General features: G+C 41.8%; 1 protein-coding gene across 4 annotated transcripts in view; it reads left to right on the top strand.

Annotated features, from left to right (window-relative positions):
* Nucleotides 1-18,781, top strand: part of FBXO25 (F-box protein 25) — a 72,258-nt gene extending 53,477 nt beyond the window's left edge. For 2 of the 4 annotated variants that reach the window (XM_019537474.1, XM_019537477.1), the window contains 2 exons: nt 4,455-4,598; nt 17,535-18,781. In XM_019537474.1, the coding sequence (XP_019393019.1) occupies nt 4,455-4,598; nt 17,535-17,624 (234 nt within the window). In that variant the 3' untranslated portion in view covers nt 17,625-18,781. Of the gene's footprint in view, nt 1-4,454; nt 4,599-4,949; nt 6,033-11,917; nt 11,945-17,534 lie in introns of those variants that run through there. The other 2 variants (XM_019537476.1, XM_019537475.1) reach the window with 2 other exon arrangements.
* Nucleotides 18,782-27,898: the final 9,117 nt, after the last annotated feature.

The raw sequence follows: 27,898 nt of genomic DNA on the forward strand, positions 1-27,898 counted from the left end.
TGTCTTCCCGAGAACCTGCACCCCTTTCCAGCTTGATATCCTGCAAATTTCTTGAGTGCACTCTATTTCATTATGCAAACAATTAAAATACTGAAAGATACCAGACTCATAACAGACTTCCTGTAGACCCTCCTTTATGCATCTTTTCAGCTTGACAGTGAGCCAATAACTGCGCATTGAGTAGTTTTGCAACCAGTTTCAGATCTTCCCTACAATAGGTTTTCTTTGGTTACATTTTTCAGTTTTGCTTAAGATGGCAGCCCTTGATGCAGTATCAGAAGTCTTATTAAAATCAAACTACATCACACTTTTTGTTTTGTTGCTATCCACAAAGCTTATTATGCTGTCATAGAAGGAAATTAGGTTGGTTTGACATAACTTGTTCTTGACATCTGTGTTGGCTTTACTTGTCACCTTAAAAATGTGTAAGGTGAGCTGGCCTTGGAGAAGGGACAAGAGGAAAAATTCTGAAGAGATTGAAGGAAGAAGTTATTAGAAGATAATAGAAAAAATGAAGATCACTAAAGCAATTTAGAACAATTTGCTGAATGTAGGAACTCTAAAAACACTATTGAAAAATGCTAAGAGGTCTTTTTAAACTCATTAAGTTTTCAAGTAGCTTTTCACTTGGTTAATAAAACTATTTTTCAGCTATCAAATTGTAAGTTTCCTCAATTTAGAATTGAGCCATTTTTACAAACAGCTATAAGATATAGCTCTTCCTAGTTTTTTATGGTCTTCTCAGTTTACTAGTAGGAACAGAATCATTTGACTTGAAATATCTTTATACTGTTCACTGGAAAATTAGACAGTGTCTACATTTAAAATGCAGTAGTTCTTCAACCTGAATTCCTCACAGAACACTTGTTCCATACTAAGAGCGACTTCTGCAATTTTGCTTATTCAACATTCAAAGTGGATCGACATGTCTGAATGGAAAGGTAGTGTAGGATTCTCATTGTACAATAACAAGTCTGAGTCTTTTCCATTTAGGCATATCAGTTCATGTGATTAGATGAACCACACTTCCAAAAAGATATGTACAAAGACGAGTGGAGTATGTTCTTTTACTTTAAAGAAAAAGAATTATTTGAAGTTTCTAACCATAATTATTATGAAGTCTTTGCCTATACTTTTAGTTATATAAGCCATGAATTGAAATGCATACATCTTTCACTTTTATATAGAAATAAAGAAAAATACTCAGTGGGTGCATCGTAGTCTACACATGCACTATTTTTAGGTCGCAGTAAATTAACTCCACTGTAAGATAGTAGTGTTGAAGACAGTACTATCTTACAGTGGAGTACTTTACAGCGCTGAAATGCATGTGTAGATGGTGATGCAGAAATTGTACCTGGTCAGCTCAGGCAGCAGGTTAAGCCACATGGCTCCATACATTTGGCACTTTTGTTCTCCAGCCAGCCCCTCTGCTGACCAATGCTGCCACCTGGAGCCTGGGACTGCCCCCCCACCCCCGAGTCTGCTGCCAGCCTGGGTTTGTTCCACCCCGGCTTAAAGTGTTACTGTCCCAGGCACACGTATAAATGCTGTGGCCAGAAAGCAGTGTACTCCAGCTCAGAGTGCTCTGGAGTTTATCGCTTCACATTAAGTGCACATGTAGATACACCCAGCGAATAAGTGTTTCTGTAAAATACTTTAAAATATTTCTTTTGTTATTTAGACATAGTATTGACTTTAGGCTAGATCCTAAATGGACTTTTGTGCTTACAAACACATTTGGAGGAAGGGTTGCAGCAGGAGGAGGATGTAATGGCTCTTATAAAAGAACCTAGTAGTTTAAGCACTTGCCCAAGGAGTGGAGAGGCAGGCTCTGCGCCCTCCTGGCCTAAGGGAATTCAAACCCTCATCTCCCATCTCCCTAAATTGTTCACTAATAACCATAATATTAGCTAGGTGACAGCAGGAGGCTTGTCCTACTCATCTAACTGGAAATTTTTCACTGTGCAGAAAGGAATGCAGTCATGGAGGATTTCATAGATTTCATAGACATTAGGGCTGGAAGGGACTTTGGAAGATCATCGAGTCCAGCCCCCTGCCCCAGGGGCAGGAAGTCAGCAGGGGTCATAGGATCCCAGCAAGATAAACATCCAACTGTCTCCTTAATGAGTCCAGAGTAGGTGCTTGCACCACTTCTGGTGGCAGTCTGTTCCAGGCCTTGGGGGCTTGGACAGTAAAGAAGTTCTTCCTTATGTCCAGCTTGAAACGGTATTGGAGGAATTTGTGACTGTTTGACCTTGTCATCCCTTGGGACACTCTGGTGTTCACCCAAATCCTGATGTACACCCCTCATACACTTGTAGGTAGCCACCAGGTCCCCCCGAGCCTGCACTTTTCCAGGCTGAAGAGTCCCATGGCTCTCAGCCTCTCATCATAAGGCCTGTTCTCTTGCCCTCTGATCATGCTCGTGGCTCTCATCTGAACTCTCTTAAGTTTCTCCACATCCTTTTTGAATTATGGAGCCCAGAATTGGATGCAGTACTCCAGCTGCGGCCTCACCAAGGCCGAGTACAGCGGGAGGATGACATCCTGGGATTTGCTAGAGAAGCATCTATGGATGCAAGCCAGTGTTTTGCTCGCCTTGCCAGCTGCAACATCACATTGATGGTTCATATTCATCTTGTGGTCAATCTTGACCCCCAAGTCTCTTTCAGCCATGGTGCTAGCAAGCGTAGCACAGCCGAGCCTATAAGCATGCTGTGGATTTTTCTTCCCAAGGTGGAGTACCTTGCATTTTTTGGCATTGAACACCATCAGGTTTTCATCCATTCATTTTCTGAGCCTGTCAAGATCAGCCTGGGTCACCATCCTGTCCTCAGGTGAGGACGCTTTACCCCAAAGTTTGGTGTCATCGGCGAACTTAGTCAGTTCACTTCTGACACCAATGTCTACATCATTAATGAAGATGCTGAAGAGTATAGGCCCAAAGGCAGAACCTTGGGGGGGGACCCCACTGGTCATGGCGAATGACAATGATTGACTTCCATTGGCTACCACTCTCTGGGTCTGACCTCGGAGCCAGTTCCCTAGCCAGTAGATTGTGATGTAGCCAAGGCCGTAGTTGGCCGGTTTTTCTATGAGATGATCATGGGATACCAGATCAAAAGCTTTTTTAAAATCAAGATGTATGATGTCAATCTCCTCTTCCTTGCCCAAGTGATATGTCACCTGGTCATAGAAGGAAATGAGATTGGTCAGGCAAAACCTACCCGCAACAAACCTGTGCTGGCAATCTCTCAGGATGTTGCCATCAGCCAGTTTGTCAAGAATGGTCTCTTCGATATTTTTTTCCAAGATCTTCCCTGGGATAGAAGTCAAGCTGATGGGCATGTAGCTCCCCAGACCTACTTTCCTCCTTTACTTGAAGGTAGGCACCACATTGGCTTTCTTCCAATCTTTGGGCACTTCAAGCAAGTTCCAGCAAGAAGGAGCATGACTGTAACTTAGTGGTTAGGACAGTCAGTTGGGAAAGTGAAATTCTAGTTTCTGGTCCCTACTCTGTTTATGCATTTTACATTAAACAGTTATTGGATTAAAAGCATGCCATGGAAATAATCCTAGAGCCAGGGCCTGGAACTTCCAACTCACCCTTCTGAGAAAATGTCCTAACCATGAGATCATCCTGTTCCTCGTTGTATCAGTTCTCAAACCATTAGGCAATTATATAACAATGGGCCTCCTCATCCTAGTAGACCTTCCTCTCCTCTGGTCCCTTTTGAAAAGAAAGCCCATAACCCCTGCTGATGTCTTTTTAAAAAATTGTAAGCACACAATCTAAGAAGAGGAACTCAGGCTCTGAAACCTGAGTGGGCAGAGGTGCTTCCCCACAGACCTGGCTTAGGTGATAAACTCTAGAGTGGAGCAGGAATTCAGCATACCCTTGTATTTAATGTTTCCTATGGCTTAGCGGTAAGAAATTAACCATTCACCACACAGGTGTTTTGAATAGCCCTTTTGAGGTGCCTGACTCTCCCCATGCACTGCAAAGTTTCCTAAGTCAGGGTTTTGGATTTCAGTCTGAGGGCAAGGGGCCTAAAAAAACCCCAGCATGGATCTGTTCAGCACCTAGGTGACTAACTCTTTATTCCTTTATGGAAGTGGAGTTAAATAAATTATACATATTTTAACAAGTCTATAGTCTGTTATTTTCTTTGCTTTTTCTAATTAATTTGGTTGCTTTGTGAAATGTTCATGTATTTCGAGGGTTGTGGACTAGAATTTGGGATAAATCGTCTTGTATGGCTGGACCTTAAAATGGAACTTCATAGTTTCAGGTTGACACTCCATAAAGCTCTGTATACAAGTCAGAATATTAGTCCCAGAGAGGCACAATTATTAAAATTTAGCTGAACTGTTCTTTTACACTTGAAGCTTTTATTGATTTGACTATCATCTGCAACCGTTGTAAAGAAAATATTAATTTTTATGTCCAGTTCTGTAGGCATTTGATTCCATCAGAAAAAGGTCACGTTGACTGGAAGCTGATGTATTTTGCGCTTCAGAAATGTTATCCCATAAAGGAGCAATATGGAGACACTTTGCATTTCTGTCGGCATTGTAGTATTCTGTTTTGGAAGGTAAGAATTGTATAATTGTATAAGAAATGTATAATTTAAAATGGGAAAGTACTTTTCACATTTAGCTGGTGAAAAGCACGTTTGAAAGGATAAATGTTACGATGTCATATAAGTATGTACCGTCTCAAGTGGAAAGTAATTGAGCATTAAATAGAACTAATTATATGGGCATTTTTACGAAACTTTTTTTCAGGGGAATTCCAAATATAATTAGAATGTAAAGTTTAATTCTGTGCTATATTTAATAGTTTAAATCTGTACTAAAATCAGTATTCCATGCTTTTACAATTTTTTAAGAATCTTGAAGCAAAGGAGGGGTTGTAATTCTTTACATTCCAGCTTTTTTTTTAGACAGAAATGTAGTGCACCAAAATTGTGAAGTGGAAGGAGGAAAAGTCTAATTTCACATAACTGACATCGCAGCCAATAAAATATTAATCAATAGTAAGACCTTTTACAATATTTCCTCATCATTGATGTAATATATTAGTGGTATTCAACCTCAGCATGTTGAGTACAGTATATTATTAGAGCTAACTTCCATCTTATGGGCTGCATCTAGTCTGTGGACCTGTACGATTCAGCCCACGGATTCACCCTGGTCCAGAAATTTTGCAGCAGAGGAGTGGCAGCATCATGAATTGCTGCCATCCCTCCCTCGCCACCAAATTTCTTAACACGTGGGGACCTCCATACATTGTTGAGTGGTCAGGTTGATGTACAGGGTTGCACTGTAGCTGAATCTGGCCTGCGGGGTCATACCAGCATACCAGATAGCACCTGCAGACCAATCTCATGTGCTGACCTTGTGCTGGATAAGACCTGCAGACTTACCCTGTGTTTGGGATTCAGCCCATGGCTTGGGTCTCCATACCACTTATCTAGCTCACAGGGCCAGAGGTTGAGTACCACTGTAATATATTATGAGAACTACTAACTAGTTTTGTTTCACTGAAGAATGCTGTTAGAAATGCTCTTTCTTTTTCCATAGTCTTGCTGTTTACAAGTAGGAATATTGTGCCTTACAGTTGATTTTTGTTTCTCTTGTATAGTCTGTTTTACTCTCATTTGAAGTCAGAGTAATTCCATTTTGATTTAATATTTTGGTGGCAAAATGGATTATGATGCCACTTTTTCAGACAGCCTTCAATTGACAACCTGAAGACCTGAGTAGACATGCTATCAAGTGGAAAATAAGGAGAAAAGAATGGCTTAAAAAACATGAAAAATCTTCTCCCTAGAGATCGCTTTGCATCTATACATTAAGAGAGATTCTTTCTATCACTCTCTCACATTCTAAGGACAGTTACTTGAAAGCAAAACTGTAAGAACTTATCTGTTCTTTATCCCCATTCTTTCCCAAAGATGATTCTTCCTGGCATGTCTTTATGACTAGAGACAGAAGTTACACATAAACTGGTTTTAAGTGATCAGAAACTGGTTTAAACCTGTAATGGAACAAAGGTTCAGTGCACATAAACCAGTTTCAAAATGCCTAAAGTGGCTGAAACTTGATTGAATGTAGTATCAGACGTAACTGATTGGGGTCAAATTGGCTTATGCAACTTCTGTCCCAGACCCCTTCCTGGTTTTAGTTAAACCAGAGTTTTCCAGCATCCCAGGATGCTCTGCAGCCGCGAGGTGGGCTTTGCCCTCTGCTCCAGAGAGCAGAGCTGGCCCCACCCTTCTGCTCTCTAACCCAAGCAGGGGCAGGGACATGGCCAGACACACCCCGGCATGGATCTGTTAAGTCACAGTGGGCAGGGAGGGGGTTAATTCTTCCCTCCTTCCCCGCCCCCCTGCCACTGCAGCCAAGGTTTGCCTGTTTGTAGGCAAGGGGTGGCTGGGCTGGCAGACTCTGGCTGTGGTCCCCAGGGGCAGAAGGGACTGAAGGAGGAATTAACTTCCTCCCTTCCTCCTCTGCTTTAATGGGGATGTGCCAGGATGGCATCTGGCCACACCCTTGGCCCTGCTGGGACTTCCCTGTCACTGAGCTGCAGCCACTGGGGAGGGTCCTGCCCCTGCAGCTCAGTCCAGCCATCTAGCTGCCTTGGCCAGGGCTGAGCAGAGCTAGCCATCCCCAGCAGCTGTGGCTCAGTAACAGCTACTTCACGCACGCAGGCTGGGCCAGGCAAAGCAGCACCACCCAGAGTCAGGCAGCCAGGCTAGGCAGCACCACCCTGTGGCGGGAGGGGGCAGGAGGAGTGGGGGGTGGAAGAGTCCCCCTCCAGCACTGTAGAGTCCTGTGGCTGCGGGGGAGGAGGGGGAAAAGTCCTCCTACAAGGCCGGGAAGCAGAGGTGTGCGCCATGATTGATCCCAGCTGTCAGGGAGTTGCTGTGGTGGCCAGAGCTTTCCCCTCTTTCTCCTCCTCCTCTGCCACGGGGTTATGGCCATGCTCCCTCTTCCCCCACCCTCCAACCCTGAAGCTCCCACCCTCCGCGCCATGCAGCCCAAAGTGGGGGTTTAAACCCCTCCTCAGTCCTATTCAGGCCTGCTGGGACCTGGCCATGCCCTTCCCCCACCACCCTTCCCCAGCTCAGCTTCCCTGTGGAAGGGAAGGGAGGTCTGCTTTAGCACCCCCAGGTTTCTGGCCTGAGCCACTGTTGACATGTGCCTGAATTTCTGGAATTAAAAGAGAACATCTATCCACTTGCAAATTGGTTCCATCTCTGCAGGTTAAGCTATCCTGCAAAGATTGAATCAATTTAGGCTCAGGCTTTTTGAATGTCTGTCCCTAGCCCATGGGTCATCTAAGGAGAAAAAGTAGTGGGCATGCAAAGGACCTTTATGAACCATGTCATTCTGAATTTGAATACCTTGGTTATCATGGGTGCATCTGCAGATGGTTATACTTAGCAAGAAAAGATAGCTGATAAAGACTTCTGCTCATATTTTTAAAAGTCTAGATAACTAGTTGATGCACTTCTGCAGCTCTCACACTTGATATCAAGATTGAATAAGTATAAAAGCTGTCCAGTGCAGCAGAAGTCTGTTCTGTAACGTACTTTCTGGTAACTGGAATACAGCTTTCTATCTGTAAAAAGCAGTCTGTGATTTGACTAGGCATTTATGTATTTCATCTTTTACATTCTAGTTTTCTTAAGGAACTGTAAAAATTGTTTATATTAGAGTATTCTGTGTAAATGGATAATCTGATGGTATTTACAATATGTTTTCTCCTTTCAAATGCTTTCAGTAATTGTGCTTCAAAGTATAGGGTAGTTAAAACTGGTAGTGACCCAATTTGCTTTAGTCCAAAGAATCTAGCACTTTTAACTTAATTGTTGCGTGCTAAAAGATTTTTAGCAGATTCCTTTTTTATATATATATTTTTAATGGTTTAATACATTTTCCTTTTAGAAGCATTCAGATTGGCTGGTAATAGAAAGATGATCATTCTTTTCTATGTAGATTGGTCCTGTGGAATGGTTTTCAAACTAAGAGTTCAAGTAGCATAGTGAGCGTAACAGAAATTCGGTGATAAAGAAAAAGGTTCTCACCAAAGTGAGTTTTGAATCTGGAAAGGTAAAGAAATCTAGTGTAAGATTTGAATGTAGTACTTTAGATTAGTCTGTAGTAGGATTGTTTCCTTCTGTGTGTTCCATTTTTTAAGATGGTTAATTTAAGATTTAAGAAAAGCACTTGTTTTTCAGTGCTGTAGTTTGTATGTACCCTGAGTTCGTAAGAGAACAATTTAAAACTAATGGGCTAGTTGGCACCCTCCTGCCCCCCCAAAAATATGCACATTTCTCTGAGTTTGCTAGTTCCATAGATCCATTGTTTTAGTGGGATACAGGTATCCTGGGTCATGATGATCATGAAAATAAGGAGGTTGTTTAGGTCATTTTGGACCATTTCATTGAGAGTTTTGACAAATAAGAATGAAAACCTTAAATGCAGCCCTGTCCAAAGATAATTGGAGCAGAGAAAGAGCACCGTGCTCGGAACCAATATAAAATTAAAATATTTTATTTTTAAAAAATCATATTTTTAAAATGTTATAACATTTATCGGTTTGTATTTGGAGATGGAGAATTACAGTATTCAAACCAAAAGGTCAGCCACAACTGAAGCTGAGGAGTCTTCTCCCCTACTATAAAAGTAAAATGAAGTTGAGCTTTTTGCAGCATGACTTATTTTGGTATACAGGGGCCTGATCATTCACATCCTCAGTAACTCTCTTAACTATGAAAACAAAAGTGATCAAGGAAAGGAAAGGTGGTTGCTGCATAGAGGGTCAGTTCTTTGAAAAACTTTTCTCACTCCGCCAACATCACTTGTTTTTCTAAAACTCTGCTCCAGTCAACTGCTCTTCTTCTAGTTACTGATCTCCACCAAGCTGTTAGCTTTGGAGATGGTGTTTTTGTACCTGATGGGAAGGTTCTGTAAAGCTGATTGCCTTCTGTTTATTCAACTTCTAAATTATTTTTCCAACCTGGTACATGGATGGTGTTCTTTGGCAAACACCTCATTTTGTGGAAGATGCTGAGGGATTGCTAACAAATAAAAGTCTCTAATTTACCTTCTCCAAAAGGTAATGAATAGAACAGACAGCTATACACTATTGAAGCATTGTTGTGTGTTAATGCACTGAACATTGCTCGTTTGATCATCCTTTTAGTACTGAATATCTCTGACCCTGTTAATCTGAGAGCTCTACCAGGGTAGTATGGCTGTACTTACCTAGTTATCTTTAACATCAGAATTATTTCCATGACAACTAGTTTTGACACCAGGTAGGATTCTAACAGAATATGGAATAAGCATGGAGGGTTTGTGGGATTAGCGATTAGATAGGACATTGGAGTGTGATCCATGGCACTAACATATAAACTGACATATAAGCTAAGGTTTGACCTTGCAGAAATAATAAGCTATGGTTTGACCTTGCAGAAATAATTCAGTCCATCTCTAAATGAAATGATTTATGCCAGGGGTCAGCAGCGTTTTTAGGCAGAATGCCAAAAACACCCACAATCTACCTTATAAAATGTTGGCATGCCAGGGGTGGACAGCTGCAAGAGTCCCAATCTCTGTTATGGCAGCACAGCCCTGCCCCTTCCCTGAGATGTGACTGCCAAGCAAAATGCCTTCACTTGCCACATTCTGGCTCATGTTCTTGGGGTTGCCTACCCCTGATTTATACTATACCTAGCACCTTTGTTGGCAAAGCTGACAGTGCTCACTTGGCTAAATTGCTCTCCCCGGCTCTGGAAAGTAGTTTCTCCTGGCACATTAGCAAGGTAGTACAAGTAAATTAGCTCTGCAGCTGCTGTCTGTCCTGTGAATAAATAGCTCCATTTTTCAGTCGGGTCAGTCCAGACCCTCTCACAAGCCTTTTAAAGAAATATGAGAAAACAAAGGGAAGCAAAACCTGCTCCTAGGGCCGTAATGAGCTCATTGAGCATTCACGGGGGGGAGGGGATGTGAGGGTATGCTGACCATTGTAGCCTTGGGGGAGTGAGAGGGAATGAATGTGGCCCCTGCTGCTGCTGGAGCAACATTGCTGTGTGCAAGCAGTAGCCCAGTGGCTGGGCTCCCTGGGAGCTGACCCTGGTGGCCTGTTGACTCCCTCTCCCATGCATGCATATTGGGTTCAGGACAGGGAAAGGCTCCTTGGTCAGGGGCACTCACAACCTTCCCCTTCCCCCATTCTCCAGGTACACTGCTTTGTTGGGGTGCTGCCCTGCCTGGCTCCTAAGGTCAGGTAGTGGGTAGGGAAGAGCTGATTCTTCCATAGCAAAGACTCCTGAGAAGAGGGGGACAGTTATGCCCCCACCTTCTGGTCAGTGCCCAAGACTGGTGCCCCACTCACCCTACTTTAGTTACACTACTGCATGTTCCTGACAACCCTGCTGTGAAGTTTGTGGTGCCAGGAAATAACTGTTGTAGTTAGGAAAAGAGCTGTGCCGGTTTATATAGATAAAGTGTAGTAAATACACTCTTGCCAAACCATTTGTTAGGTTGGCTTTAGTATTTGTGTTGAAGACCAGTATTATATAAACTATGTGTAGCAGTGGTCAAATGTGTTTCCTGTAACTAACACAGATTTGTTCCCACACAAAGCTTCATCTTTTACACTCTTCTGTACACTTTCTAAATTTGTGTTCCCTTATCTTTAAAATGATAAAGCTCTGCTTTGAAGCATCTGCTGCCCCTTGCATCTTAATTTTAAAAAAGGGAAACATAGCTAAAGGGACGACATTGTAACAAAAACAAATGGGTATAAACAGGCCATAAATAAACTTAGCCTGGAAATTAGAAGCTGTTGCCTAACGATCAGAGGAATGAAGTTCTAGAATCACTTTTCAACAGTCGTGGAAACAAACAGCCAAACCTAAACTGCTTTTAAACCGGATCTCTTAAAAAAGTGTATATGGTCTGGTTACCTATGATATTGCAGAGTAGATTGCATAATTCAGGAATGAATAGCACATATTCCTATGAAAGGCTTGCACACAGAGGAGGCTGCCTGGCTATACAGGGAGATGGTGAACCTGGTTATAAGCACAGTGCTCTCAAGTATGTGCAGTGAACAGACTATTTTCAGAATTTTTTTGTAATCAGTGTTGTTTGTAATAAGGTTTTCAGGCTTCCAAACAGCAGTATCCAGGCTTCTTGTCTTATGATCATTTCTTTAAAACAAATCATCATAGAAAACTTGCATATAGGAGTGAAGTCATTACTAACTACTTCATTGGAAATGTAGTGATGTCACAGAACGTCTAAGACTCTTAATATTAAGAAAAAGGAAAGGGTCTAGTATATACTCATTTAATTTTGATAGAGGGGATTTCTTTTTTAGGGGCAAACAATCATTTTTAATATAGACAAAATGCAGAATTCATGGATTAAAACTGGCAAAATGCACTACAAAGTGAGGTATTTTATAAGTGCTTTTTGTTTGTATCGTAACTCTTCTACATCATTATATGGTGTCATTATTGTGAGTAATTCTATATTTCTTCAGTTACAAATTGGGTCATACATGTCAGTTGCTCTAAAATGGGTATAAATATTCCATTCAACCTTCTTTAAAGGTAATTTCTTCACCTGCAGGTAGGTTACTAAAACACTGTGCAGTGGTTTAGCAATTCCGTGTAGGTGATGTGCATATTTACTCTTGTCAGAGTTGCAGTGATGGGTTATGTGGGTTTTGTTTTCCAATAGATTAAAATGATCTAGTGCAGAATATTCTTGTGGTGGATAGTCATGTATTAAGATTATTGTTTTAAATGATACCCATTCCAAAATATCTTAATATTTCCTCTCTTACTTTACTGCATTCCCTCCTGCTTCTTCCTTCATGATCTCAAAGGACTACCACCTTGCTTTGTTACTCAAGGTATTTTGTGCATTTCATCCCTTCTTTCATTTATGCCTATTTTGTAATATTTTGTAATTTTTCTTGGTTTGTTCCAAACAACTAGGAAGTTGCAATTGTTGATACTATTAGATATTTGGCATTTTCAACTTCAGTTACCATTCATTTGCAATTTTCCTTGCTGATACTGTTTAAACTTGGGGATCCTGATGTAAGGTGGGTGCAGCTGCCAGTAAATGTGACTTGAGCACCAGAATTGCTTCCATAACAACACATTTTGTTGCCAGATAGGATTTGGAATTTGAGTTTAGAATGAGCATGTAGGTTTTGTGGGTTTAGTGATAAGTATAGAGGTTTTCTGCTGTAGGACACTGGAATGTGAACCATGTCACTACTGCATAATAAAGTCTAACCTTACAGAAGTAATTCAGTCCATCTCTAAATAGACTGATTATGCTATAACAGGCATCTTTGTTGGCAGAAATGTTAGTGGGTCTCTTGGCTAAATAACTATTTATGAAATGAGGATCCAAGAGATATTTTTATCCCAATCCAAATAATTCTGTGGCACTTTAAAATATCTTCCTAGCAGGTTATTTGCAGACAGGAATTTCAGATTCCCCTTTTTCTAACCTGAGAAAAAAATACAAAAACATATTTTGAATGTGAAACAATTTCATATTGGGCCACTGCAGCCCCCTGGTTATTACAGTCATTTCTAATTTGCAAGTAAACTGAAATTGAGGAAAGAAGATGATGGTGTTTGTTATTAGCTGCTCCGTGTATATAGTACATATTTTTCTCTGCATTTATATGTATTTAGATCCAGCTAAATACAATTTAATAGAAGAACTGAAACTTGCTGTGATTCAAATTCTTGGGTAATAACATGTAAAACTATTAAAACTTACAAGGTGAACACGCTGTTCCTCAGCTCCAATAAAAACACATAATAGCTTTTTCAGATCAACGTGGCTCTTCCTCATGGAAGTTGCTCTCTGGGTTTAAAAAAACAAAACCTGATTTTACTGGAAATTCTTCTTCCGCATTGATTTCCTGAATGGCAGGGCAGAGCTTAGGATGATGTTTTGTTCTTCACAGCAGCATAAAAACAGACAGCCTGTGACAAGCTGTGCCCAGCAGTAAATTTAGAAAGACAGTACAGGTGAAAGAAACTAACTCAGATTTCCACATATCTGCATCAGGTAGGCAGTGATTACAGAGCCTGAGAGCTGGGAAATACATTCTGGTGACAAGTGTGAAGGGCGGAAGTATCTGCTTTTCAATAGAAGTGTCTCTTCTGACACTGCATGCCTCCTTTCCTGCAGACTGCAAAGCCTGGCCCTCTTGTCAAAAAGAATGAAGTGCAGCAGCTTTTATCTGCTCAGAGCCTTTTGCTGCTTTCTCTGCTTCCAGCATCACTTCTTCTTCGGCCGTTCCACTTGTTGCTTATTTTGTTTGTATGGTTCTTTGTCCTGTTTCCGTATTATTATCAGGCTGTCCTTGTCCAGTAAGCAAGGGAAGGGCCACAAATAGGTCGCCACCTGAAAATCTCATAACACTTTTCTAAACCCAGAAAGAAACTAAATTTGAAAAGATGCAACACTTAAACAGAGGCTTTGTCTTCATCTTATTTGTTGTGCAAAGAATTTGAAATGTCCTTTGTTACAGATGCCGTTATGCTCTCATGCCTAATATTTATGGAGATAAGCAAAGTTTCAGGCTTAAGTTCTTGCTTTTTGTGAAATAACTTGGGCATAGTTCTCGTACTTTCCCTCTGAAATCAGAAAGACCGTTTCATTGATAACAGTAGTGTAAGATTAAACTGTAGTTGTTATATTATCCCCTTAAAATTTATTTACTTCCTCTGAGTCTTTCCCCAAAACACTGGACTTCTGGTTCCACTTAATACTTGCATAAAGCTGCAATTCCTGAGCTTTATAAATAGTGCTTTTAAGAAACTTACTCATTTCTTTATTGAACCAAGTCAGGGACTTGTGATTATTGCATCTCCAACCTCTTCTTCCTGGTCCTAGCTGCAGTCAGCTAAAAAAAAACACAGTTACTTTTATAATAGAACACTTATTTAACTTGAATGGTCTGGGGTGTTTTGATCAGTAAGTTGAGGGTAGTGTCTCAGTGATGTTATTTTTAATGGAAACTGAGAGCTCCAGGGGGTTACTATAAAGGCAGCCTTTCAACTCTGCATCCCTGATTTAAATAATGACCTTACCAATATTAAAAAAAAATAATAATTGCCCTTTCAGTGTCCTATGAGAAACAAACTGGTGATAGTCTTCATGTCCTTCTGCTGTCATAAGTGGCTGTACTGGCAGAGCAACCCAACAGTAAATGAATGCAAATTATACTGTCTGCTTAAAACAGGCTTGAAAGCAGTATGGACAAGTGTACTGCACTGCTGTCCTGTTTTGTGTACATTTGAAGTTAAGGGAATGGATAGTGCTGGAGAGAGAAAAAAATACCTAGGATATTAATCTAGCACCTAAGTTACTGAATACAGCATCTTGGGGGAAAGAAATCATGTTTATAGATGTTGTAGAGATATGAAACTGCATTTCACAGTACCAATGAAGTGCTATTGCCAGGCCTTTGAATTACTTTAGACTTGTGTAATCTTGTAATTGACAATGATTAGGCCTGCAGAGAACTCTGAGCGGTGCTTTCTGCATGCATGCCTTATGATCCAGGAGTGGTATTAAGACATATATAACACTGCCATGCACCACTGCTTCATGTTGCCTGGAAGTACTGCTTTGTGAAGCATTGTAGAGTGAAATTGTAAGAAAATACTAAAAGTATTGAGGAATGAGGTCTTAAAAACTGCTCACAAATGGATTTTGGTGTCATTACAGCTCAAACACCCTGGCCAGTTTTAATTAAAACTCAAACAATTTGAGAACTTTTACTTTCAATTTTTTGTCATTATTCCCCTACGCATATTTTTTTAGAAAATATGGGAAATATGTAAACAAAAAAAACTAGCTAAGAATTAGTACAGGGATCAGCAACAAGAGGGGCTCTAACCTCTGCCACCTCTGTACTTGTTATGCTGTCACAAGCAGCTATTTGTCCAGAGTTTGCCACATAAAGATTTAATACACTTTAATCCTTAGCATTTCAAATAGTATCTGAAAAATAAGTGACAAACTATATATTCTTCCATAGTCTCCCTCAATGATTGTTTGGCAGCCCCAGTAATTTTTCCCTTGTCCCCAAAGGGGTTCATATTATAATGCAGTTGGTTTGAATTAAGTTTGCACATTTCATAGAGTCAAAGAAAAGTCAGGCTCAAAGGCACATTCAAAGGTCATCTAGTCCAAACCCCTATCAATCGCAGGATCATCCCTATCCAAATCAAGCTATACAAGTCCATGATCTGGTCTTAATCTCTTAGTAAAACTACACAGTAAACCCTGACGCAACCGCAAGACATAGCACCCTAACCTGCCCCAGCTATAGCAAGGGGACAGTGTCAGTCAATGTCCTGCTGCCACAGTGGTAGTCAACATGTACACAAAAGATCAAGGGACTCTAGGAAGAGGGCCATGCCTCCTGCTGCAGGGAAAGGGAGAAACCCCCACAGCTCATACCAATATGACTGTGGGGTAAAAGTCCTTCCTGGCCCCAGACACAGTGATAGATCTGATCCTGAGCAAAGTGGAAAGACCGTATACCCATGGACCTCTGGGTTTAAGTCCCAGAAGCAGCACTGGCAAACCCCAGCAAAATCCCCAGTCTTGGCTGTAGCCAACCCTTAATGCTTCTGAAAAAGGTAAACACCCCTGCCACCACCACATCTAGGAGCAGGAAGGGAAAAAAAATTCCAGCCTCACGGTAATCAGGAAATCCCAGAAGTATGGGAAATACCAATAGTACAGCATAGACATAGCTCCTATCTCATCCCTGACCAATGCTTGTCCAATCATTTCTTGAACACATCCAATGATGGAGATTCCACCGTTTCCTTCGGCAGTCTAGTCCACTGCCTCACTGCTCTTACTGGTCAACTGACCAGTCAAATATTGTCAGATACAGGTCAAATATGTTAATCATTAATTTATTAGAACAGTGAAAAGAGAGACTTGATTCTCCAGTAGGTTAGATAATATGCTAATTATAAAAAAGTTAATTATCTGTTCTTGTGAAACTATGAAATTTAAGTTCTAATAAATTGTATTAATTTTTATAATCATCAGTGTTAGGTATGTGTAGATGGGATTGATACCCAGGACTAAACATTTGTTTTCCTTGGCTTTTATCCTAAAACCCAAGGGTCAGCCTGAACAGTTACAGAATAAAATTTTTTAAAAAACGCACACAGCAACTAATAGAGGGAGGGAGAAAAGGAGTGTTTATGTACAGCCACGGACAGGGTTGTGATAGATTTCCAAGGTTCTGGGAAATTTGCAGGAGTAGAAATCTTGCCGAGAGAGGCATACAGGTATTCCAGCCTGCAGATGCCCCTACTACCAACTTTCACCAGCCACGGTGATCCCTAGTTTGGGGAAGGCACAGGGGAAGCTACTTTGACCCCTTCTGATCATGGAGTTGAGCATACAGGTGTTCACTCTCGCAAGAGACATTCTCTTGCAGGAAAGATCTGGAGTGAATGAGCGAACAAGCATACACACACGTCTCTTGACTCCTGCAGGACTGAGGGGCAAGGTATGCAGTCTTCCTGCCCTTGCTAAGAGATGAAATCGTGGAATTAAAAAGGCTACCACCTACACATGGGCATTCTTGGCTTCATGGAATATTTGAAAGATTTTTTACTGTGACTAAGTAATAGGTGGTCACTTGACCAGTCAATTACCTGGCTTCCCAACACTAATTTGAATAAAAGAGCTTGAATATTGTGATAGGGACACTCAACTTTGCTGTATTTGTAGAGTAGAAGAATCCTCTGTTTCCTGCTCTGTTTTCCAGAAGAAACTTTTTCTGATAAGACTTATTTTTAGAAAGTTTAGCGCGACAGTATCTTGAAATCCAGGATTCAGAGTCCCATTGTGTATGCATAACCAAAGACCTTTGTTTTTCTAAACTGCTTACAGTTATCGCTGGGCAGGAAATATTTCACCCTTCAGTGAAAATTTGAGATCAAAATTGTCCCATCCCAAATTGAAATGAAATGTCAGTCTCAAATTTTTATTTAAAAAAAAAAAAAGAAAGATTAGTTTGGGCCTATAAAAATATTTTATTGTTAATGAGTCATTTAAATCTTTCTTTTTCCCCCCTTTAAACTAAATTTCCAAAAATAAACATAATTTTCAAACTTAAACTTTCCTGGTTTAGAACTGCTGAAATGGGACAGTTTGCCTATTTTGCGCCTCTTTTCTTTTTTTTTTTGAGTTAGAGACTTGTCAGAACTGGCTCTGATTTCATAAACAGTCACTATTTTCAACACAAGGAAAAAACCTGTTCAGCAAAAAATTCCTGACTTGCAACTCAAGTAAATGTATGCCCTGACTGAAGTGTGCATTTGAAAAGTTCTTTTCTTTTAAACAAAAATGGTTGGTTGGTTGTTTTTAAAGTTGGGGGCAGGGAGAAGGAGGAGTGAGAAAATAACTTGTCTTTTCTTTAATTTCTTCAGGATACAGGACATCCCTGTACAGCCAATGACCCAGAAACCTGTTTTATGCCAGTTTCTCCTCAGCATTTCATCGATCTCTTCAAATTTTAGGCTGGGCAATAGCTGTTTCCGTCTCTCTTTACTTTTGATCATCTCTGTAGTGTCCTGCAGTGTATTATGCTTTTTTGTGCAATATTTTTTTGTTGAACATAATTATTTCATTGTTTTAAAAAAGTGTGCTGGTAAGGAAGTCTTGGACAAGTGTATTGCATATGCTATTTGTGGGCAGAAAAGGACTGAAAAAGAATAAATGCTGAAGAGGGAAGCTGCATTCTGTAGAAACGTTTGCAAAGGGCTCCTTGAAGCACAAGGAAAAGAAAGTAGATTTAGTCCTACTTTGCAATCTATTCTGTATTGATTTTGACATTCCATGAAGGTGACCAGCTTCCAGCATATTGGAGGGATATTTTGATGGACGGGCTAAACTGTTCTTGGACTGATGAAGAGCAATTTGTGTTATTTCCTTGAGGTAAGCCACCATTTTTCAAGCTCTCACATATAATTTGTACATTTTCATAAATAGCCAGCTGATTCCTTTGATTTCTTCATGTTAGCACGTTTTCCCTAGTCTTTGTAAGTTTGTGAATAAATTGTACTTGTGTGTGCGTATTGTTGAACAAATTACGAAGGAAACCAAGTTCTGTATATACATTATGCAAAATATTTATTTTTCCTAAAAGGTATTTTATTAACCATATCAAAGCACACTCTAAACTCAAAAAAGTGTGGGAGACTAACCAATGGTTGTTGGAGAACACTGGATTTTTCTGGTGATTGCCAGTCTTCAGTTGTAATGGTTTTGCTGTTAACAATACTGTGGTAGGATTTCCAGACATCCTGTAAAAAGGACATGTTACTAAGGACTGCGGTATAGCGGCATTACCTTGGTAGTAGTAACTGAGGCTGTAATTTGGAAAATCCCTCCAAACTAGGGAAAGCCAGCTTGTTGATCTAGAACACCTCCTGCTGGGGAATCAGAAATAATAGTAGTTCTGCAGGGAACTACTTCCTTACAATTTAGAAACTGAAAACGACAACATTGAAGAGGCTTATAAGAAAAAAACAACAAAATTAACTTTTCTTCTTACAGTGATCATTTACCAACAGCATGTAAAATACAGACAAAATACAAAATGTATTATATTCCAAATTGGCTTGTTTTGAATCTAATTTTGTACAAAGTGTAATAAATCATGTTTTACTTATTATTCTTAGTAGTTTTGTTTGTATGTAGGGATGAGTCTGTTTTAAATGTTATAACAATGACTTCCACATCCATCACCAAATCAGGTTTTCATTTGTGTACTGAACAAGAAAAACATACATATCCTGAATGCCAGAATTTTTCCTTTCTTTCATTTTAACCGGAACTAGAATTCCAGGACTAACAGATTAATTAGGAAAGAGAATATTTTAGTGTCCAAAATATTTAATGAACGTAAAATAAAATGAAGAGATTCCCTGTTTTTGCAAATGTAGACTTTGCAGTTAAAAAAAAAAAAAGGAGGAGGATGCAACGGTAAGTATTTCTGTGAGTAGTTTCTCTTATTGGACCAACTGCATGGTTGGCATAGACTATCCCAACTATGCAGTTGGTCCAATAAAAGAGGAGCACCCAAAAGAATCATTGTCTCCTGTGTATTTCCTGGACCATAACCACACATTGTCACTTCAACATTACTAAAACAGCTATACAGGTAGTAAGACACTTTTGCTGCAATAATTTTGAGTATCTAACACTTTGATGTCTGTGACATAAACACACAAATAAATGAAAAAAATCCTTGGACATCTGTAGCCGATTACAAATATTCCAGCCTAAGTGAAGTCTGACAACAGTTGCAACATGCTTGGCAAAATACTACCACCACATTCATCATCATCGTCATCATCATCATCATCATCCTGGAAGGGTTTCCAGGAAGCAAAATCTAGGGCCTGCGTGAAAAGAGCTCTTAGTGGGTGTTGGTTATACTACTACATTTAACCTGATTCTGAGACTAGGTTGGGGTGGAATTCCCATCGCTTTAGTATTCCCTAATGAGTGGTGCACTCCTGTCTATCCTGAAGGAGAAAGTAAGTGGCACCTGATGACCAGTCAAATAATTTTCTGAGTAAAGAAAGCAACAGGACAAATACCAGTCAGTATCTTCCTTCTTCTCTGCTTGCTTTCTCCTCCTCCCCAGAATTACAGGGATGTACAGGTATAAGTAACCCAGCTCACTCTATATCTAGGCCAACTTGTAACAAGTCTGACACATCTTGCCACTCAGAAAAAAAAGCCAACTGGTCACTCATAGCATTTAGTATGCTATAAACAGGCTTAATTTGTTCTAAATTGTATTTTTACTTTGAAGTGGGGATTAGATTAAGTGAGAACTACAGTAATTAGCATTTTGCAAAACAGTATGTCAGGGCTACATGGAAAAAGTATCTTGGGAACCTAAAATCCTAATCATTTTAAAATAGTTTAAGATATTTAAAAATAAAAACATTTTGTTTGGATTCCCTCTTCCCCCAGCCTTTGGTATATAAGTTGGTTGCTTTCAAGTCTATGGAACAGGGCGGAAAGGAAATTATGGATGTTAAAAGGATAGGTAGATAAGTGCCTGTAAATTTATGGAATGGGCCATAAACTTTATTTTTAAAAAAACCAAAAAACTATAGCCTTCATTAAAAAAAAAATAAGCAACCAGGAGCGCTTGATTGAAGATCTGTCATTGGAATGAGGCTGGATGCAAGTGTTGATGGATAGCAGAGCAAAGCCACCTTGTGCCTGAGTGGAAACACGATTCAGCACATTACAGGGACGCTTCATCAGGGCTTTATGACCTAGAGGCCTCTCTACCCCTCCCCGCTTATCTATGTGCTGCTGCTGAATCCTGCTGGCCATCACTTTCCTGTTGTGGCTGCTTGTCTCAAAAGGTATCAGGGTCATGTGGCCCTGAGCAATCTGAGGGACCATGTAGGACAGGGGCAGAGACAGGGACAGGGCCAGTGTGGCTGGGACAGAGATGTGGAGCAAGGAGGAGGGAGAAGCGAGGGTTGGGGGTCTATACATGGACAAGGGGAGCAGGGCCACCGAAGGTAAAATTGGGGGTGTGCTGCATGGAGCAACATGGTATGGGGTTGGGGGTATCAGCGTGGGGGTGAGTAGGGGACATGTAGGATGGGTTTGGGTGCTACATGTTTTACTGTTTGTGAGCCTGGGTCTTAGTGGTTGTGGTCACTTTTGGCTAGCATAAGTGCTAGAGCCTCTGGGTGGTAGCCCTGGGCAAGACTCCCCTCCCAAAGGTTACAGTAGCTTCCCCAGATTGGGTTGCTAGTGATTGAAATTTATAAACTGTTTGAATTTCACTTAATGCTTAATGGGTAAGGTTTTTTCTAAGGGTGTGTGTTTATCCCTTCTTTCCCTATAACAACCCTGTTATAGTTGAATGTTGCTTACAAGCAGGGAAGTTTGTTCCTTTAGCATATCCAATTAAGATTTCTTTTTCCAGGTTTCACAGATTTAGAAAGCTGGTGTTAAGCCCCTAAATTTGAACCCAGCCCTCCTTACTGCTGGCCAGGGCTTAGCAGAACAGTTACATTTACATTATGTAAAACATATGCCAGTCGGAGTTTGGTTGTCAGCTTAAAAAAAAATTCTCAGGTTGGCAACTAAGTATTGGCACATGGAATTCTTTTTTAAAAATATGGTAAATCTCTCCTTTCTATTTAGGAAAACAGCAGTATCTTGGAAAACAGTAGTATCTGTAATCAAGCTATTCACCATCTCTCTGACCCAAGGACTAAGCTTTCAAAAGAGTGGATTAGAAACATCAGGGTAGAAAGGTGTTCCTGGGTCATGGAGTCTACTTGCCTGCTGTTTCAAGCAACCACGTGCTGTGATCGCCTTCATGAACCAATCAAGCTCTGCCTGGAAGTTAATTAGGTTGTTTGTCCGCACTGCATTTATTAGAAGGGAGCTTCCAACTAGAGAAGTTCTGGAACTCTCTCATTTCCAGCATAAATTAATTCACAGCTAAGTTAAGTTTAGTACAAAATGTGATACAAGTGCCAGTTCCCTCCCTGGCATTCACAGCCCCCACCCTGTGTATTTGTAGGAAGCAGCTACCTTTCAACCTTTGCCTCCCCCACCACCTTCCTCTTCTGGGGGAGGAGGGAGGGAGAGGGGCAAAGGAGCTAAACTGTCATAGTCTCCTTCTGTGCTATAGCTTAGTTCCTACGATCATCTTTCCGTTCCAGGCTAGATACCTCTTGCTTAAATACATACAACCAGACCTACAATTGCCCAAATTAATTTTTTCCTTCTTAAATACACATCCTATTCTCCAGTCATGCAGCACGAACCTAAAGATTGTTGCCATCAGACCCATGATTTCACATAGCTTCAGAGTTCTAGGATGGAGATTACCCAATCCTCTGAACTTGAGCCTATTAAAATGCTTGAGATCCTACCTTCCCTTCAGGTATGGTAATCTTCTATTTCCATACTTCCTTTCCTGTTTTATTGTCCTTATTCAGGCAGGTTTTTAAACTTACATCACCTGGGAATCTTCAACTGGCTTTCCTTCTGACCAGGACTGATCATAAGCTTATAAAACTGATATATCTGTTAACTTAGTAGATATTCAGTTCTAATTGAAGCCTGAAAAATGTTAGGTACGTCTTCTAAAATGTTTTCTCCATCTATGCAGTTAAGGGAGCCCAGGTTCCTCTTCCCCCCCGCCCCGATGGTTAGAAGTGAATTGAATTAGAAAGCAGACACTAAATTATAGATCTCTAAGCCAAATTAGGAAAAGGTGCATACTTCACAATTTGATATACTTCTCAATTTGCCCTTATGGAAAACAGGGATAGATTTGCCCTTAAATTAGTTGAACGTATCATTTTTCCGATAATACTTTTAAAAAAAAGGCCTTCAGCCAAGAAAGTCATACTGTTCTGAGTAAGTCTGAATTTCTTTAATACTCAGCAGGTCTGAGAGTGCAGTGGCTGCATAGTCTCATTCTAACGATGAATAAAGAAAGAAAAATTCTCTCAAACTAGACTAATGGTATGGAGCTTGATTAAAAGTGATTGCCTAGTGTGAGTCCACTTGCAGCCCAAGAAGGCTGATTTTAATTATGTCCCTTAAGAAAATGTCCCAAATATTGATTTTTGCAGGAGACTTCATAAGTAACCGGTGCCAGAAATCTGCTTTTTACCCTTGGGTAAACTCAGGATATCACTGTTAGTAATGATCAGGACCAGGGTCCGAGTGTGTTGGATACTGTGTGCAGATGGATTAACAGTCTCTGGAGTGCTGAGGAATTTCTCATAACCCTCCACAACTCTGGATCTTGTGTAACAAAGCAGAGCAGCACTTTGCAGCATTTTTAATTCTTCTCTCCCCAGCATCACATCTATATTTTAAAAACAAAACAAGCTGCAGTAGGAATGAGAGGAAGAAACAGCCTTTATAGGCAGCTTTAAGCAGGGAAGACAAATGCATGCTTACGGACCCCCAATTCTCAGAACTGTGTGGTGATATCATTATCTCTAACCCTGATGACTTGCAAAAAAAAACTTTGAACATGTGCAACAAAGTCACCCCTGTCCTCTGGGGTCTTTAGAGGCTGAAATAATAGCTCTGAGAGGTGTGAATTCCCTTTTTAAACCACTGTGATTGCTAACTCTTAAAACTGCAGTTCAGGGGAACCACAAACCTATACTGCATCAGCAAAAACTCAGGGTTAGAAGGGGCAGTAGTAATATTTTTAAATCTTGTCTCATGACTGAAAACCAGTCTCATGACTTTAAACAATTTGGGTTGTCAGTGCTGCATTTCAGGTTTTCAAAGCACTCTATACATACTAGTGACACAACACCCTTGAAATGCAGGTATGTCTTATCTACATCTTTCAACATCCCAATGGTAAAGCAGGAGATAAAATCCACTGCGCAATGGTTCTTACATTGGGGATCTGCCTGGTGCTGACTGATGCAGCTCATACATTACTTCATCAGTTCTATCACTGCAAAATCAAATATGCTCTTCTCTCAATATCTCAGCATCTTTAGGTAAGTTACTAGCAGAACAGAAAACTGGCACAAACTCGTTCTGGCCCCAGGAGATGCTAGCTAGGAAGAAGAAACACTTCAAAGAGCTAGTTAGGTCACTTCTCAGATTCCATCAAACACATCTTGCCCTATTTATCAGTGGGCTGGAAAATCACTAGGTCCTAGGTTTGACTGAGGATTGCAAGGGCACACAAACAAGTTATCAAAAGAAAAGATGGGTCTTTATTGCTCTGTATTAAAGACTGACATGCACCCTTTTACCTGATACAGAATGATGACTAATCCACTCTTTAAATGAGGTTTAAACTACAGAGGACTACTGTCAGCCTGGGGCAAAAGCATGAACATGGAAGTTACTGTGGAGCAGTTGCTAAAGCTCTGACCACCTTTACCTTGTGTTAATGGTTTAAGACATAGGTGCACAAACATAAGGGCCAAGAAAGCCCTCTCTCTTAGGACTTGAGTAAAATAATCCACTCACTGCTTACAGAGCTATACATTTTTAATTTGCTGTATGTGTAGCAAATTACTGTACATGTAGCAAATCCAGAGATTGGATGTGGAAGCAATGAGAAATCTCTAGCCTGAGCATAATATAGCTGTCACTTCTGTAGTACAGGGCCAGTATCAGTAACATCACATTTGTGCTCCAATTCCAACTCATCTGGTTCCTAGGCCACTGCCGATTCAAGGCCTTTGGCCTGATAGAAGTGAGGACAATCCATATGAATGACCACATCTTCAACCCCAGGATGAAGCATAAGCAAGTCAGAGATAAAGGGTAAAATCCTGGTTCCGCTGCAATCAGCGGGAGCTTTGCAGTAGATTTCACCCGAAGTGTTCACCATTTAGGGTTCATCTGACTTTGGAGTCAGCCCTCAGCAAAACCAGAAGGCACCTGACCACTTTAAACATAATGTACAACTCCTCTTTGAGAAGTCCTTCCCCTCATATTGGATGGCCAAAGCAAATCTCTCTCAGATCACATGCAAACACTCTAGCATATGCAAACACGTGTGTGCACTTGCGTGTGTGTGTACACACATGCGCTTTACAAGTTATGTATACATATGTATGTCAGCTATGTACACACATATACATATATGCATACACAGATATACATACATATGCACATACATATGCACATACACACATGCACACACACGCACATACGTGTGCAGGAGCTGCACATGCCCCACACAGAGCCCCAAAAATAGAGGCAGGCCAGGCAGGCTGTGCTCCTCACCCCTGGGTGTAGTGCTGGCCAGAGCTGCACACAGCCGAGCACCCCACACCTCACCACACACACACTCACCTACCTCACCATACATGTACTGCCACCCCCCAACCACACCCCACCCACATTATAGAAGAATAGTAAGGCTTCATTTTGCCCTCCAGCCAAAATAATTGCCCACCCATGTACTATAAACATCAGAGCTCATCCTTATATGGTCCAAATACACAATCCAATTCATCTCATTTACTCATTTTGCAACACCAAAAACCTTGTTTGTATTCTTCTTGCTGAATTTATATCCTTGGGTCCTTAAAATCTTCTAGTCCTATAAGCATTTGTCTTAATTTAAGGCAAAAGGGTCATTTCCTTGGAGTTATTCAACCTACCTTCAATGAATTCTGTTTATGTCAGTGATTTTTTTAAATTCAAGTTTTAAAGACAAAATCAGAAGTACTATAATTAGACTAGAGTATTAGCATATGTTATAACAAGCCTGTGATCAATTCCTGCCTCTGAAAATAGCAAAATAAGTTATTTGAGGGATAAATAAGGAAGAGGGAAAATAAGTTACTTGTATGTCTAAGTTTCTGTGCGATGTACTAATCGCATAGCCCGGGGCAGCCAGTGTGGCCTGCAGGCCAGATCTGGCCGGTAGTAAAATTAATTTCCCAGCAGCCTCTGCTTACATAGCTGGGGCCAGTTTCCATGGAGATCCCAGCAGCAGCCTTATGGTGATGGCAAGGGCTGGGGTTTCCACAGTGACTGGCCCTAGCAATGCTGGCAGGCAGCAACAGTGCCAGTCTCTTCCTGGTTGGGGCAGGGGTGGGTTGGTAAGGGGAAGTTGTGCTACGGGCAGAAGCAGGGTGGGCTCAACTGCCGCCACAGGCAGCGGCGGCGGCACTGGGAGGGGAAGCTACGGGGGGTTACAAGGAATTTTGGGGTGGCTATAGCTCCTGCCTCCCCCCAGTACCTTTCTAGCACCATCCCTGCTGCAGGGTGCGGAGAAGGGCAGGGAGCTGCTCCAGAGCCAGGCTGGGAGCTTGTGGTGTTGCCCTCCAGGGCCAGGGCAGAGCTGTGATCTGCAGCCTGCACGTGCTGGGCAGGGAGGTGAAGGCAGCAGATAGTGGGTCTGCCCCAGCTCCTTGCAGTGGTGACAGCACGATCCAGAGCTGGGGCAGAGCCCCAATCCACTGCCTGCACATCGCTGCCCAGGACATGCAGGCAATCTTATATGCAGCCCAGCAGCTTGAAGAGTAGTGTCCGGCTGGTAAGCCTGTTGTGGTGGAAGGGGCAGGGGGAAGATAGGGGTGTGTAGTGAGGGGTAGGTCAAGGCCCCGTGTGAAGAATGAAGTGGGGTGGAGTAGGAGCTGGGGCAGGCACTGCCCAGCCAGGGTGGGGTGGGGCAAAGAACAGAGCCACGGCTTTTCTCAGGGATGCAGGGGCGAGGGGCAGCTCCCACTGCTGTGCGCACCCCGGGAGGGCACAAGTGGGGCAGATGCCCCCAGACCTGTGCATGGGATGGCATGGGATTCATATGGGCTGCAGCTGCAGGCTAGGACCAAGGCTGCATCAGGCTCTTCCTGGCGAGGGCTGGGCTGGGCTGCACTCGGGGCATGCAGCACTGGGAGGAAGGATCTGGGGTGGGGGGACTGCAGCTACCCCATAATTTACTGTAGCCCCCACACTGCCCCTTCTCAGTGCCACCTCCTGCCCTAGCCTGAGTGCAGCCCAGGCCAACCCCCACCAGGAGGAGCCCAGCGCAGCCCCAGCCTGCAGCTGCAGCCTGCCTCTACCCTGCACACAGATCTGGGGGCATGCACCCCCCTCGTACCCTCCTGGGGTGCTCACAGCAGTGGGAGCTGCCTCCTCCATGTCCCCAAGATGAGCCATGGCTCCATCCCTTGCCCCACTCCACTCCAGTTGGGCAGCACCTACCCCATCCCCACTCCCTCCCTCACCACAGGGGGCCTTGATCTGCCCCACTCCATGCCCCTTCCCCCCCTTCCACCAGAACAGATTTACCAGCTGGATACAGCTCTCCATGCTGCCAGGCTGTGCTCCTTGCTACCTCTGTGCTGTGCTGTGTGTGTGCGCATGCATGGGGCACTTACTCACCAAATTATCAGTCACATCAGGTTAAAAAAAAAAAAAGATTTCTGATAGTCAATTTTCTTTATAATCACCACCAATCCGATGTATTGGTGCACCTCTAGTAAATACAGTATTGGACAACAGTGTATCCCCTACACTAGCATTATATTCATTAAAAAAAAAAAAAGAATGATGGTGGTGAGCAACTGCTAATGAGACTCCATTAACTTATTCTCTGAATTCAGAGCAACAAATAGATTCCTGGAGACCTGAGGAATGCCAACATTGTGACTATCTTCAAAAAAGGAGGTAAGTCTATGGGTGGGAAATCCTTTCCACATCAGGGAAAATCCTTGCCTGCATCCTCCTGATCCATGTTCTGTCTCTTGCTGAGAAAGTCCTGCTGGAATCTCGGTGTAGTTTGAGACCATCCCATGGGTCAATTGATATGATCTTTGTGGCCCACCAGGTCCAAGGAAAGTGTCAGGAACACCATCAGGACCTGTATATAGACGTCACTGACCTTTCTGAGGCATTTGATGCATCACTTATGAAGCCTTGTGGAAAGTATTGGCCAGATTTGGATGTCCTGAGAAGTACCTCAAAGTCATGAGGCTCCTCCATATCCAGATGGCTGCAACCATTCTATGTAGCAGATCAGAGACAGATCTGTTTGTCATCCAAACAGGTCAAATAAAGATGCATCTTCACCCCAATTTGGTTCTCCATTTTTCTGAGTCATCCTGGTTCTCATTAAGGACCACCTTCTTTGGGAATTAAGATTGAGTGCCAAAGGGATGGAGGGCTCATCAATGTGTGTCAATTTTGCTCAAAGACCAAAGTACTCAAAACAACCATCCTTCACCTTCAATATGCCAATGACTGTGCCATTCTTGTGCACACTAAGAAAAACCTCCAGACCATGTTG

This window comes from Crocodylus porosus, unplaced genomic scaffold, assembly GCF_001723895.1.
Source record: "Crocodylus porosus isolate Cpor-Errol unplaced genomic scaffold, CroPor_comp1, whole genome shotgun sequence".
Classification (NCBI taxonomy): Eukaryota; Metazoa; Chordata; order Crocodylia; family Crocodylidae; genus Crocodylus; species Crocodylus porosus.